This window comes from Balaenoptera acutorostrata, chromosome 6, assembly GCF_949987535.1.
Source record: "Balaenoptera acutorostrata chromosome 6, mBalAcu1.1, whole genome shotgun sequence".
Lineage (NCBI taxonomy): Eukaryota > Metazoa > Chordata > Mammalia > Artiodactyla > Balaenopteridae > Balaenoptera > Balaenoptera acutorostrata.
Genome location: NC_080069.1, coordinates 89,571,793 through 89,585,476, shown reverse-complemented (window position 1 = coordinate 89,585,476; position 13,684 = coordinate 89,571,793). Strand labels below are relative to the sequence as shown.

At 40.1% G+C, this 13,684-nt stretch overlaps 1 protein-coding gene across 10 annotated transcripts in view; it reads right to left on the bottom strand.

Moving 5' to 3' along the window:
• Positions 1 to 9,205, bottom strand: part of ZCCHC7 (zinc finger CCHC-type containing 7) — a 188,031-nt gene extending 178,826 nt beyond the window's left edge. For 4 of the 10 annotated variants that reach the window (XM_057548834.1, XM_057548832.1, XM_057548826.1 and 1 more), the window contains exons 1-2: positions 9,095 to 9,179; positions 3,423 to 4,053 (exon numbers count right to left, since the gene is read on the bottom strand). In XM_057548834.1, coding sequence (XP_057404817.1) covers positions 3,423 to 4,032 — 610 coding nt within the window. In that variant the 5' untranslated portion in view covers positions 4,033 to 4,053; positions 9,095 to 9,179. The other 6 variants (XR_009008676.1, XM_057548831.1, XM_057548828.1 and 3 more) reach the window with 5 other exon arrangements.
• Positions 9,206 to 13,684: the final 4,479 nt, after the last annotated feature.

Genomic DNA, 13,684 nt, shown 5'->3' with positions numbered 1-13,684 from the left:
AACACCCAAAACAGGTATTCAAGTAAATACTTGTACATGAATGTCCAGAGTAGCACTATTCACAACAGCCAAAAGGTAGAAACACAAATGTCCATCAACAGATAAATGGATAAACAAAATGCAGGTATACAATAGAATATTATTCAGCCTTAAAAGAGGAATGAAGTACTGATACGTGCTACAATATGCATAAGTCTCCAAAACATTATGCTAAGTGAAAGAAGCCAGACACAAAAGGTCACATACTGGATGATTCTATTTACACGAAATATCCAGAATAGGTAAATCCATAGACAGAAAGCAGACTTGTGCTTGTCAGAGTCTGGGGCAGGAGGTTATGAGGAGTGACTGTTCAATCAGTGCAGGGTTTCTTTTGGATGTGGTGAAAACATTTTGGCGTTTCCCTTGGATGTGGTGAAAATGTTTTGGAACTAGATATAGGTAATGGTTCTACAACATTGTGAATGTACTAAATGCCTTCAAATTGAACCTTTAAAATGGTTAATTCTGTGTTAATTTCACCTCAATAAAAAATAAACAAATACCATAAACACAAGTTATCCCCCCAAAATACAGTTCAAGAACAGCCATGCTTCTTATTGTCTATAACATAAAATACTAAAATTGTTTTCCAGAGATTTCTCTATATACCTGATTACCAACTTTTTCTTCATTCCTAAAAGCCATACCTGACTAAGTCCATCATTCCCTTTCCTCTAGAATCCTCATCTCCATATGGCTCAGCTACCCTTAACCCCATCCCCACCACCCCTCATCAATCCCTTTCATTTTGCCCCGAGAAACCCTAGTTACATTATGAGCCACCATCCAGTTAACCTGCTCCTCTTTCTGTGGAAAGATAAGCCTTCTTTTCAATTTATCAAGATTTTCAGTATGTAAATGTGAAATAACAATAAGATACCCAAATGGAAATATTTGGCACAGTGGACATACAGAACTTGAATTCAAGAAAAGTGGCTGATCATCATGAACACATTAGTATCTGATGAAACTAGGTGTCATGTTACAGGAAGGCAATTTAGAGAAGGAATAGGCTAAATGATTGTTCTGACGTTCTGTAATGTTTTGCCTAACCCTGGATCTTTTGGTTTCTGTCACCCTGCCCCAGGTATTACTGGAAAAAGTTATGAAATCCTTCAGAGTGAGTTCATTAAAAGTTCACATTGTTTCAATTTTGATTGAATACTACTTTTAAGCAAGGCTTTTATTCTCTTATTGTTGATTTGTTAGCACAATGATTTCCAACCTATGAGCTTCAGACTCCTGGGAGCTGGAGAATTAGTTATCACAATGGGTAGCCAGAGGCATGCTTTATATAAGGCCATATATGTTGCAGACAGGCCTTATATAATATTTTTCAAATGTGTAGACAATGTTGTGGTTAATAAAATACAAAGTCATGTATGAATGTACTGAATAGCTTTTTGCTAACATGCATTTTCTCAATTAACAAATACTAAAAATATAACTATAGTTATGTGGGGCAGGGAGGTCCACAAATTTTTTTGAAGTTAATGAAGTTGTCATCTTCAACATATTGGGATCCACTGCCTAACAGTATTCCCCATAGCACCTAAACATCTTTCCCATACTGTAAGCCTCTAAATATCCCCTGCCCAATTCCAGACCCACTTCCACTTTCATTTTCCCAAGAAAATCAAACACATCCTCATATATTCCCTCATCTACCTCAATCCATCTGAATTTATTCTTTCTTCTCCACCTCTATAAATATTTGGTAATTTAGCAATTAAATGTCTCTTCCCTTTTAAGACTAATTCAGACAATATACCTGAGCCCATCTCTTATTTGCCTCCCTTACCCCAATCCACCAAACATGTTTAATCTCTCCTTCAAGAGATTTTCCCCTTCCACCTAAAAACATTATCAACTCTCTTATTCTGACAAAACTTTACTTGATTCTGCTCTATGTTCTAGCTACTATTCTATTTCTTTTCTTCCTTTTGGTGTCAAATTCTCAGAGCTGGTCTACTACAGCCTGAGCCAGACACCTGTTTTGTAAATAAGATTCTGTTGAAATAGCCATCTCATTTTTTCAGATATCATGGCTGCTTTCCTACAACAAGGGCAAAGTTAAGTAGTTAGGCGATCCTATGCCTTGGAAACCTAAAATATTTCCTACCTGGCTCTTTAAAAAAAAAAAGTTTGTCAATCTCTGGGGCTCCAAAGCATGATCTATATTCAATATCATCATTTTCTTTTGAGGACAAGTGGGTGCCATTAAAGGTTTTGGAGCAGCAGTAAAGTACTGAGTAAAGGGCATTTCAAGACTACCAATTTAACAACAGCATACAGGGAAGATATAAAAGATCATTTAGGGGGCTTCCCTGGTGGCGCAGTGGTTGAGAATCTGCCTGCCAATGCAGGGCACACGGGTTCGAGCCCTGGTCTGGGAAGATCCCACATACCACGGAGCAACTGGGCCCGTGAGCCACAATTACTGAGCCTGCGCGTCTGGAGCCTGTGCTCCGCAACAAGAGAGGCTGTGATAGTGAGAAGCCCGCGCACCGCGATGAAGAGATGGCCCCCACTTGCCACAACTAGAGAAAGCCCTCGCACAGAAACGAAGACCCAACACAGCCATAAATAAATAAGTAAATAAATAAATAAATAAATAAATAAAGACTTTCTATTTAAGAAAAAAAATTAAAAAAAAAAAAAAGATCATTTAGGAAAATATTGCAAGAGACTACACATTAAGCATAAAGGGAGAAAAATGAAAGGGACTTTTTAAAAGGATAAGCATCAATACTTGATGACTACATGTGACAGAGACAAAACTAACACCAAAATTTCAATTCTCGATTATGTGGCTCTCAAGAATTTGCATTCTCTCCTACAGTCTACTGTAGACTTACAGCTCTTCATAGTTTCCTACATTACTGATTATGGAGTTTCTAAAAATCTTAATACTAATTCCATATCTTCTGTATACCAGGCATTCCCCATGCTTGCTATATGGCTACCTCCTGGGTAAGCAAATCACTTAGGAAGAGGCAGAACCAACAGAGGATGGCCAAATAAGAGCATAAGGCCAATGTCAGTTGGATGGAGTACTCACCTGTGGTACCAAGCAGAGAGAGAGGGGAACTAAGATTTCAGGTCCAGAACTGGCTCTAGCCAAACAGGAAGAAGCAGTTATGAATTTGCTTATAGCAGAAGCAGAGTGTCTTTGATATCCTGACATACTTTTCTGATGTTCAGACAGACCACCATTAAACTGGCCATTGGTAAAAGAGTCTCATGAAAAACAAGCCAAAAAACAAGACCAAAAGGTGAGGAATTAAATGGAGCAGACCCTAATGGTCTTTTGTTTAGGAAAAGCAGTCTTCCTTATTAAAGATGATACTACTTTTCTTAATGGCCAATATGATACTAACCTTCATTAACAGACTTTTCACACCCCACAAGATTGAGAAGGATATCGTCATCTTTATCATCAACTTCACATCCCAGCAGCATCCAGCTTTCCACATTATCGCTTTCTGAAATGGTGCTCTCTTCCTCTTCACTTGAACTGACCTCTATAATCATGACCTCTTGGATTGTACCTGATCTCTCTCCAGCTTTCGTCTTCTCAATATCCCTCTTGCATTTCTTATCTGCCAACTCATTAGAATGAAGAAAAGCAGGAGGACCTTGGGTCTTTTCTTCTGCATGGACTCTAAAATTCTTTCTTTTACATTTATAAATACTATCTTCATCAGACAGTGTGATGACCTCTGACCCATCTGATAGCTGGATGACCTCACTATCTGAAAGGATAATTAAGTTCTTCTGATTTGGTTTACTACTGAATGATTCAGGATTCCCAGAGTTCTTCTCTTCATGTTCTTCCTCTTTGATGACATTATCAAGATCTTGGGCATAATGAACTTGGCTGTAGAGCTGAAATTCCACCTCACTATCAACACTCAGTTCACTAGATGACTCTTCACGATAAAGGTCATCTTCATATGCTTCTATGGTCTCATAACCACCAAACATCATGGAAAGTCAGCAACCTTGATGCTGTAAAAGAGAAAGTCATAGAAAGAATATATTTTAACAGCTCAGATCATGCCTGTTTACTGCATAATGATATCACCTCTTAGAGCTAACTTCTGTGAAAGCCATCATTTTTCTCAATGACATATTAAAATAACTTTTTCTTTTAGAGTAGTACCATTTTTCAAGATTTTCTAAATTCTCTTATGACCCACTCTAATAATGCCCAGCCCCTCCCAAATGAAAATTACCGCCAACAAACTGAGTTACAGTTATTAATGGAAATGTTATATTTCACAAGTATGTTAGAAAGGAAAAACAGGTTGAGATCCACTGTTTCAGACACCAATCACTTTTTCTCCACAATGTTAAAAATCACAAAAATATTTTAGGTCATTCTCACTACTATTCCATCCATTCTTCATCTTTTCCCTGGTTCTGGTTCTGTATCTCATCTTTTCTGGTATACATTCTCACACAGGAATATTACTTCAGTTATGACTAAAATCCACAAAAGGACATAATTATCATATTTACTGTTTTGGTGTATATTTGTCTTCTCAATTAAAAAATTAATCTCCAGGCCTTCTGATCTTTGACCAAAAGGATACATAAAAATAGCTGATAAACCTAGTTTATTTCTGTGCTACCTATAAAGATATGTATGAAATACAAACTAACTAAAGACCTAAAATAGAGGTAAAACTCAGCTTTAGGAGCACTTTACTCTCCTACTGTGAGCATAGTAAATCCTGCTCATCCTTCAACTCTGTTTAAGTATCACTTCCTCCGGGAAGCTTTCCTTGACCCACCAGACTAAACTGTCGACCCTTTATAGGTTTCCACAGCACTTTACATTTCAAAACATTCACATTTCTAATTACTAGTGCAATGTAAATCTCCCACAAGCACAAATCACATACCCCAGGAGGGCAGGAACTATATGCGCTTTGTTAAACAATGGATCCCCAAAACCAAGCAGAGTAACTGGCATTTAGCAAGACCTCTATAAAGGTCTACTGAACTAACAAATGAATAAATAAATGAATAATATCATCAGGTATTTGTTCTAAAGCCCTAATAAATCTAATATGTGTCTAAAATATGAAAATTATGATGAGATGAATTTCGTAGTTGCCTCCAACTATTTCAAAGATTCTCATATCATCAACCAAAAATCTACACAGATGTTTCAATTAGGTACTAATGGAACACTGATCAAAATGAGTGCTGGGGGCTTCCCTGGTGGCGCAGTGGTTGAGAATCTGCCTGCTAATGCAGGAAACACGGGTTCGAGCCCTGGTCTGGGAAGATCCCACATGCCGCGGAGCAACTAGGCCCGTGAGCCACAACTACTGAGCCTGCGCGTCTGGAGCCTGTGCTCCGCAACAAGAGAGGCCACAATAGTGAGAGGCCCGCGCACCGCGATGAAGAGTGGCCCCCACTTGCCACAACTGGAGAAAGCCATAGCACAAAAACGAAGACCCAACATAGCAATCAATCAGTCAATAAAGAAATCTTAAAAAAAAAAAAAAAAAAAAAGTTGCTTATATTTAAAAAAAAAAAAAAAAAAAAAATGAGTGCTGGAAAAAAACTCATTTTTGTTAAAAAAAATCAGGCACAGTATAGAGTACAATTAAAAATGACAATTTATTCTTTCTACTCTACTTTTAGCTATACAGATACAATTTAGAAAGACTAGTTGTTTTCTTAGTTTATCAATTCTCTGCCCAAAATGGCAGGGTACTTTTGGTGATACAACCTGCTGACTCCAAAAATCAAACGAACAAGAGCCAAAAATGTACTACACTCATGCTGGAGTTTCTTGTTTTACAGAAATAAAGAAACCAACTTTTGTTGTACATCTTAAACTTATACAATGTTATATGTCAATTATATCTCAATAAAGCTGGGGGGAAAAGATGATTAAAAGTTCTGAGTTAACAATATTGTATATTTGAAATCTGCTAAGAGAGTAAATCTTAAATGTTCTAACCACACACAAAAAAGGTTAATACGTGAGGTGATGGATGTGTTAACTAACCTTAATGTGTTAATCATTTCACAATATATACATATATCAAATCATCATGTTGTACACCTTAAAATCAATGTTATTTGTCAATTATATCTCAATAAAGCTGGGGGGAAACCCAACTTTTAATGCCTTTTTTTCCTTCTAAAAGGTACAATATACCTGTTCCCTTCTTGCACTGTCCTTCAGGTTGCTATGCTGTTGTCATACAAGTTGAATGTGGCTGTCTGAAAAATAATGCTCATAGCATTTATCAGTTTATATTGAAATGTTAGCCTCAGAGGAATACAAATAAAAGATGAATCCTTTCCTTTTTATTTAATAGGTAAATTAATTCTAAAAGAAGTCAAACGAATTATGCGTCCTTCAAAATCCTCACTGGATCCATCTTGAGGATCCAGTGTGGACTTAAGATAAAACATAATTCCGGTGCAGCACAGAAAAAATTAAAGAGCTAAATTACAGAGTTACAAATTTGTACTACTCTTGGAGCTATCCCAAAGGAAAGGGATTAAGAATAGAGCCATAGGCACACCTGTGAATGTATGCCAAAAATAAACTACAGAAATAAAATAAAAACAGACTTCCTTGGGTCTAAGGGTTTATCTCTTTCCCTGAAATGTAGAAAAATGAATTTAACAATTTAGCCCCTATGGCCTTTAAGAGGATTTTGCACCTTCTGTACTGAAAATTGTGCTCAGCATAACCGGCTCTTCTATTTATGTAGCTTATGTATGCCAGAGTTAAGGTTTGCCTGAGGCTGTTTTGGTTTATGTTACTACTTTAATTACATTCAAATGCATTAAGTTAACTTTTTAAATTCAAACTCCAAGGACGAATATGAAAAAAATATGTATGTATGTAACTGTCTTGATTCAGAAGGACTTCTCAGCTTTTTGATCATTGTACACAATTCTCAAGCATACTTAACTAGATAACATAAAGTCCCTATGAGAGTCACAAAATTTTAAATCTGGAAGAGACCTTTCAGATTATCTCATCAACCTCCTCAATTTACATATAAGGAAACTGAGGTCCAAAGAGATAAGGAGGCCTATCCAAAGTTATTTAGCTGGTTAAGAACACAGCTAAAACTGATTCACATTTCCCTGATTAAAAAAATAATAATCATTTCAAACAAAGATTAAAAAAAAAAACAACCTTCCTTCAAAGCTAAATTTGCAGTAGTTCTAACACTTAAATTTACCTAACAAATATCCATTTTATTTCCGTGGAGTTTAAAAACTATAAAAGAGGCATTTTAATTGGAAAGAAAAGCATACATTTGAATTTGTCAGTTTACCATCCAAGAGCTTCCCAAGTTGGTACACAAAGGCCATAGCAATGCCATGACCAAAAAAGAAGGCTCTTATATAAGAACTTAAAATATCAGTTTGGGAATAAAACTTCTCTGAAGAATTTAAATGGCTTAACAAATATAAAACAGCTATAGAGAATAACTGCAAAGGCTCTCGCTGTTCAAAAGTGAGAGCAGTATTCATTCACTGATTTTTTTTTTTAACTAGACAACTTAAGGCTTATTTAAGCTTTCAGATTTTATTATACAATCTTTAAAGCCAACATTTCTGCTCTAACAGTCTACCAACTGGTCATTTCGGTCCTTGTGCTCTTATTTCTCTTCAAAGAACTTTTAGCCTAGATGTTTCTTTTTGATGAGATAGTTATCCATCTCAAGGAAATTTATCAAATTCACAGCTTGATATCAAGCCTAGTTTTCTTTAGAACGTGATTAACAGTTTAATTTCAAATTAAAATTTCTGACTTAGTGAACTATCCTGATAGTGACAGATTTGAAACACTACTGACTCTAGTGTTAAAATTTCTGCCCACTCTTCGAATGGGCTTTCAATTTGAAGTAAATCAAACTGGGACAGAGAATTCAAATGTGGGAAACAATGGTCACAAAAAACTTCAGACAGAATACAAGATGCTGGTGGGAGAAAATAATGCTAAATTTATTCAGACAAGTCCAGCTGTTCCTGACATAAAGTCTTCATAGAATAACTAATCCTATCTCAAAACACTTCCTTCACCTTTCCCTCAGCCCTTTTTCCTGTTATTACACAGTATCTTATCCTTGAAGCTATTGTACAATCCTCACTTCCACTTCTTCCTCAGTTTATTCCCACCCTCAGACTCTCTTGAAAACAGCGATAGTGAATCATCCCCAAAGCACAATACCGTCTGAAATATACACAGCCTAAAAATTCAAAACACAAGAGTTTTGGAAGGAACCTGCAAGTCATTAAATTGAACACTCATTTTATACATCGAGAAATGGGCTCTGAGAAGCTTATTTATTCACTGCGCATAAAGATCTCCTAATTCAACCCCGTAATCTGAAATCAAGGTAAATACAGCCTAAAGAGAAGATTTCTGGAGTCACCAGCGCGAGTTGGTGGTGGAGCCCCGGCTAGAACGCAGGCCTGCTGACTCTCCACTCAGCCAGTTTTCCCACTACACCTGAAGCTCTTAAAGTTGAAGTTAACTGCTGGCTAAGATGTGAAGGATAAAGGGAATCAGCGAACACAGTCCAAGTCTCCTTGTTTTACGTGGGGGAAGGGGCCCATCTCCCGAAATTTTTCTGTCCCCACAGCTGCAGCTGCTGCTTCTGACTGCTGACGCTGGATTTGGCCCAGGACTGTTCGGTCCTCAAAGGCCGAGCCCTCTTCGCGTTTAACTGACTGACCGGCTTTCCTAAAAGACAGGGGAACCTCGGGGAGTGGTGGAGGTAAAATAGGCAGAAACGCCACTCCTCACCGAGGCCATGGGAGCCCAGCCATTTTTGAACCACGGCCTCAGGCCTTGGAGGGGCAGGGAGAAGCGGACACCCCAGCCGGTCCGCGGAGTCGCGTGGAGCAGAGCTCGACTGAGAGGCCACGAGCCGAGCCCCGCCACGAGTGAGGGACACAGGGGGGACGCGCGCTAGTTCCACAGCCCAGCGGGTGAGACGGAGGGCGGGAAGGGGTCCCCCGGCCGCAGACGACTCGGGGTCCGTCACACACATACTCACTGCCGCGGCTGCGACCAGGAAGCACCAACCAGGAACCAAAACGCGTAGAGGGACGGGGAGGGGCGAGGACAAATGAGGTAAGAAAACCGCGTCCGCGCGGACCCGGGAGAAGGGAAGGCACTTCCGGGGAAAACACAGCTCCCGGGAGTCGTCTTCCGTCCCGCCCACCCACCAGGCCTTCTGTACGCATGCGTAACAACTATTAACCCTTTCCCTTCCCCTTGGTGTGCCTGTCTTGCTCTGGTCCTTCCCCCCAAAGGCTTCTTTCAGAGATACTTAAGCTGCATCTGTGACAGGGGACACCCTGTTTGAATGACTTGCACAGAATATATGCTACTTACCGAGCAAAATCGGGGAGACAGCGCCTTTCTGTGCTGGCGAGAAAAACTATATCTACCATGATGCTCCGGGGCGACGTTTAGCCCGGGCTCCGCCTCCTTTCCCCCTGACCTCGGAGGACACCCTCCATGTGCCACGTGGCGCGGGAGCGGAGCCGAGACCCAGCAAGGGGACGAGGACCCGTGCGGCAGGCGGCTTGGCTGGTGGACTCGGGGAATCCCAGCGAGGGAGAAGCCTCTTTGAGAGCGCCTGGTCTAGATCCTTCTCTCGAGCTAGGTGACCTTAGGCAGGTCCCTCCTACCTCTAAGTTGAAGGTAAACTTAGTTTACACTGGGGCACTTCCGGCTCCTTTTTTCCCCTACTGTACAAGACAACAGATTTAACTCTTTGTGAACCTTGAAGAGCTGAACTCTTTCGAAAGATTGAAGTCAATACTGGTCCTTTGGAAACCTCCGGAGGCTACAGATTGTGTTGGGAGCCCCTGGCTTCGGTTCCTCGTCTCACACCTTATTTTAACAGTAATACTAAACCCAACTGTACATCTTTATCAATTCGTCGGCCCTTGGCAACAGTCTTGAAAGATAAGTTTGACACTGATTATTTTTGCCAACATTTATCGAACATCTGTTTAAGAGCCAGGCAGTGGGCTTCCCTGGTGGCGCAGTGGTTGAGAGTCTGCCTGCTAATGCAGGGGACACGGGTTCGAGCCCTGGCCTGGGAAGATCCCACATGCCGCGGAGCGGCTGGGCCCGTGAGCCACAACTGCTGAGCCTGCGCGTCTGGAGCCTGTGCTCCGCGGCGAGAGAGGCCGCGGCGGTGAGAGGCCCGCGCATCGCGATGAAGAGTGGCCCCCGCTTGCCACAGCTGGAGAAAGCCCTCGCACAGAAACGAAGACCCAACACAGCCAAAATCAATCAATCAATCAATCAATCAAAACATACGCATCTGATTCAAGATCCTCATTAAAAAAAAAAAAAAGAGCCAGGCAGTGCTAGCAATTGCGAATATAGTGGTAAATGTTTTAAAGTCTCTGGTCTCATAGAGCTAGAGTCTACCTGAGAAAGCAGAATACAGATAGTTTGCTTATAGTCTAAGAGTTTGACCGGAAAAATAATTAGAAATTTTAGTTAACATTATGGTAAGTGCTAGGAAGGAGGACAGGATACAATGAAAAGGTAAAATTGGAGGACCCATTTTGCAGAGGAGGAAACAGGCTAAGAAATGGGCCACAGAAATTACTAGATTGTTTATTAGGTAATGTGTATTGTGTAGAACAAATGTTGTCTTAAAAATAATAATATACTGAGCTTTTATCAAGTGCCAGGCTTACTCCTATAAATTTACTATGTATAAACTTTTAAATTTTAACAACCCTTTGAGGTTGAGAGTTTTTTAAAAAGGAAATAGATTCAGAGGTTAAGTAACTTGCCCAAGGCCACAAGGCCAGGAAATGCTCCCAATTACTATGCCCAGTACTCTCACTATTACTCCTGCATTCAACAAAGATTTTCTATGTTCCCATGCTCAAAATGCTTAGGCACCCCCAACAGGTTATGTCATAAAACCTAGAAATCTTTGAATGTCATAAAGAACACTTCATGAGCTGACATCTGCCTTCCTCTTTACCACCATGCTGAATACTGGGCCGTTGCCAGAACACACTATGCTCTATCACATCTGTGCCTTTACAGAGAGCATTCCTACTGCCTGTAAAGTCCTCCCTGTCATTCACCCTACTCTGCTCAAGACTGGTCTTGAGGAAAATTTTCCAACTCAACCAGACAGAACAGGCATTCCTTCCCTGGGCTCCACTACACTTTGGACAAACCTCCATCAAGACAGTTATATTGTCTTAAAATTGTCTCCTAACTGGATTGTGGGCTCCCAGAAGGCAGAAGCTTTGACATTTTATCTTTGTATCTTCGCCAGCTAATATAGTGCTTGACAGACAGCAAGCACTCAGTAATGGTGTTAAAGGAATGAAGGACCTCTAACTACCTGAGGTTCTAGGAAACCAAGAACCAGATATGGATCCACCAGCTATCAGTTCAGTGGGAAACGTGTCATGACTCCAAATAACTGGAATGCAGTGTAGTGTTCCATGATACTAACATGGTATAAAGAGCTGCAGGGACCCCAAGGATACAGAGATTTCTGACCAAGAAGAGTAGTGTATATATACATACACCCTGCCTTTACATGATAAGTTCTCATTTAGACGGTTTTTAGAAATCACGAGATTCAGTCTCCTATTGTGACAGGGAAACTGAAGTTTTGCCAAGAGTCACCTGGCAGAGGCAGAACTGTGTGTGTAATCCAGGTCTCTGAGTCTCTCCCCAAACCACCTCACACTGTCTCTGGCCCACACCTCTTGAGATCACAAGTGGTAGCATGCACAAATATCCTGGAGCCTCTCTTAGAATGTCCTAAGGAGTCCATTTATTTGAGAAAGGAAGCACCTGCTTTCGCCAGGGCAGTGGCAGTACTACATCAACAGTGAGCAGCTGAACTGGGGTGAGGGGCCAGGAGAAAGCAGAAACCTGCTGCAGAGGGCAGGCCAGGTGGGGGATATAGTGTAGCAGGATCTGGGCAAGTGACTTACCCTTACACTTCCATTGCAGAGGGAGGAGCTACCTCCTTTATTTTATTCCGGTTTAGTGGTACCTAGAACCTCTGAAAAACTAATCATTTTGACCTTTTATCAGTTGCCTTTCCATTACTATCCATTCACTGGCAGCCTACTATGTAATAGCCCCTTGTGAGCCACTTCAGGTATATTGTCTGCCAGATATATTGTAAGGGAGTGTTAGCCCATTTCACTAGTGTGGAAATTGTGACTTCGCGAGGTCATGTGACTTGCTCTAAATGACAGAGCTGGTATTCAAACTCAAGTCTTGTCTGAATCCAAAACCTATGCTCTTTTCTATACCCAAACTGCCTTTCAAAACTAAACTCCTCGAGGGTGGAGACTATGATGACCTGCTTCTGTCTCTCCAGTACTTAACCCAAGGCAGAGTATGTTTCAGGCTCCCAGAGGTCACTGGTGGAGTGAGTGGATTCAGCATGGAATGTTTGCCAAATGAAAGCCTGGGTGCTGTTTGAACAGTGTTGTGGAACAGCAAAGGAGGGAGCTGCTGGCTGCTTAGGAGCAGTGGAGAAGCCTCCTGCAGAGGAGGAGGCCAAGTAAGTGGTTAGTAAAACAACAACAGTCCAGCATTCTAATCGTAAAGAGCACAAACAGGCAATTCACAGAAGAAATCCGAAAGGCCATGAACTATGATAAGAAGTGTTCAGCATCACTAATAATCAGAAAAATATGAATGACGTCATACACTGTGCATGGAAATACAAATTGGAAAAGCCTTTTAGGGGAGTTAGTTGACAGTATCCATCAAAATTGTAAGTGAGCTATGTTCTTAAATGTATGTAGAAAGATTGTGATAGAAAAAGGAAACAACAAATATTCATCAATAGGGAATGAAATAAACAAGGATACAGCGATACTATTTTTTTTTAAAGTATGCTGCTTTTAAAAGAATGAGATAAATCTGTATGTACTGACATAGATCTCCAAGACATACAGTTAAGTGAAAAAAACAGGCAAATTGCAGAGCAATAGGTGTATTATGTACTCATTTTTGTTATAGTTTAAAGAGTTTGTGTGGCGGTATATAGATATGTGTGTATATAATGCATAGAGAAAATACTGGATGGATGTCAATCAATAACAGTGGTTACTGACTTCTGAGGAAGGAAGTGGGAGTGGAAGGGAATAAAGGGACTTTCACTTAAAAAAAAAAGAGACGTAATTCAGTGGGAAGAACACACGTCACTTCTGGGGTACTCCTACCAAAGCACATAACCTGAATATAATCATGAGGAAACTACGAGACAAAAACAAATTAGGGGACATGCTACAATATACCTGACTCTTAAAACACTTCAAAAATGTTAGAGTCATAAAAAACAATGACTGAGGAATTGTTCCACGCTCAAGGACAGTAGAAGAGACATGATACATAATAAATTCAATTCATGATCTGGGATTTTCTTTTGCTAGAAAGGATATTATTAGGACAATTAGCAAAATCCAAATAAATCTAGATTTGATGACAGTGCTCTATAGCTGTATTCCTCCTGATTTTTATATTTGTATTACAGTTATGTAAGAGAATGTCCTTGTCTTTTTTAGGCTGTATAATCTGAAGTACTTGCAGTAAAAGGACATCATGTCTGAAACTGATTCT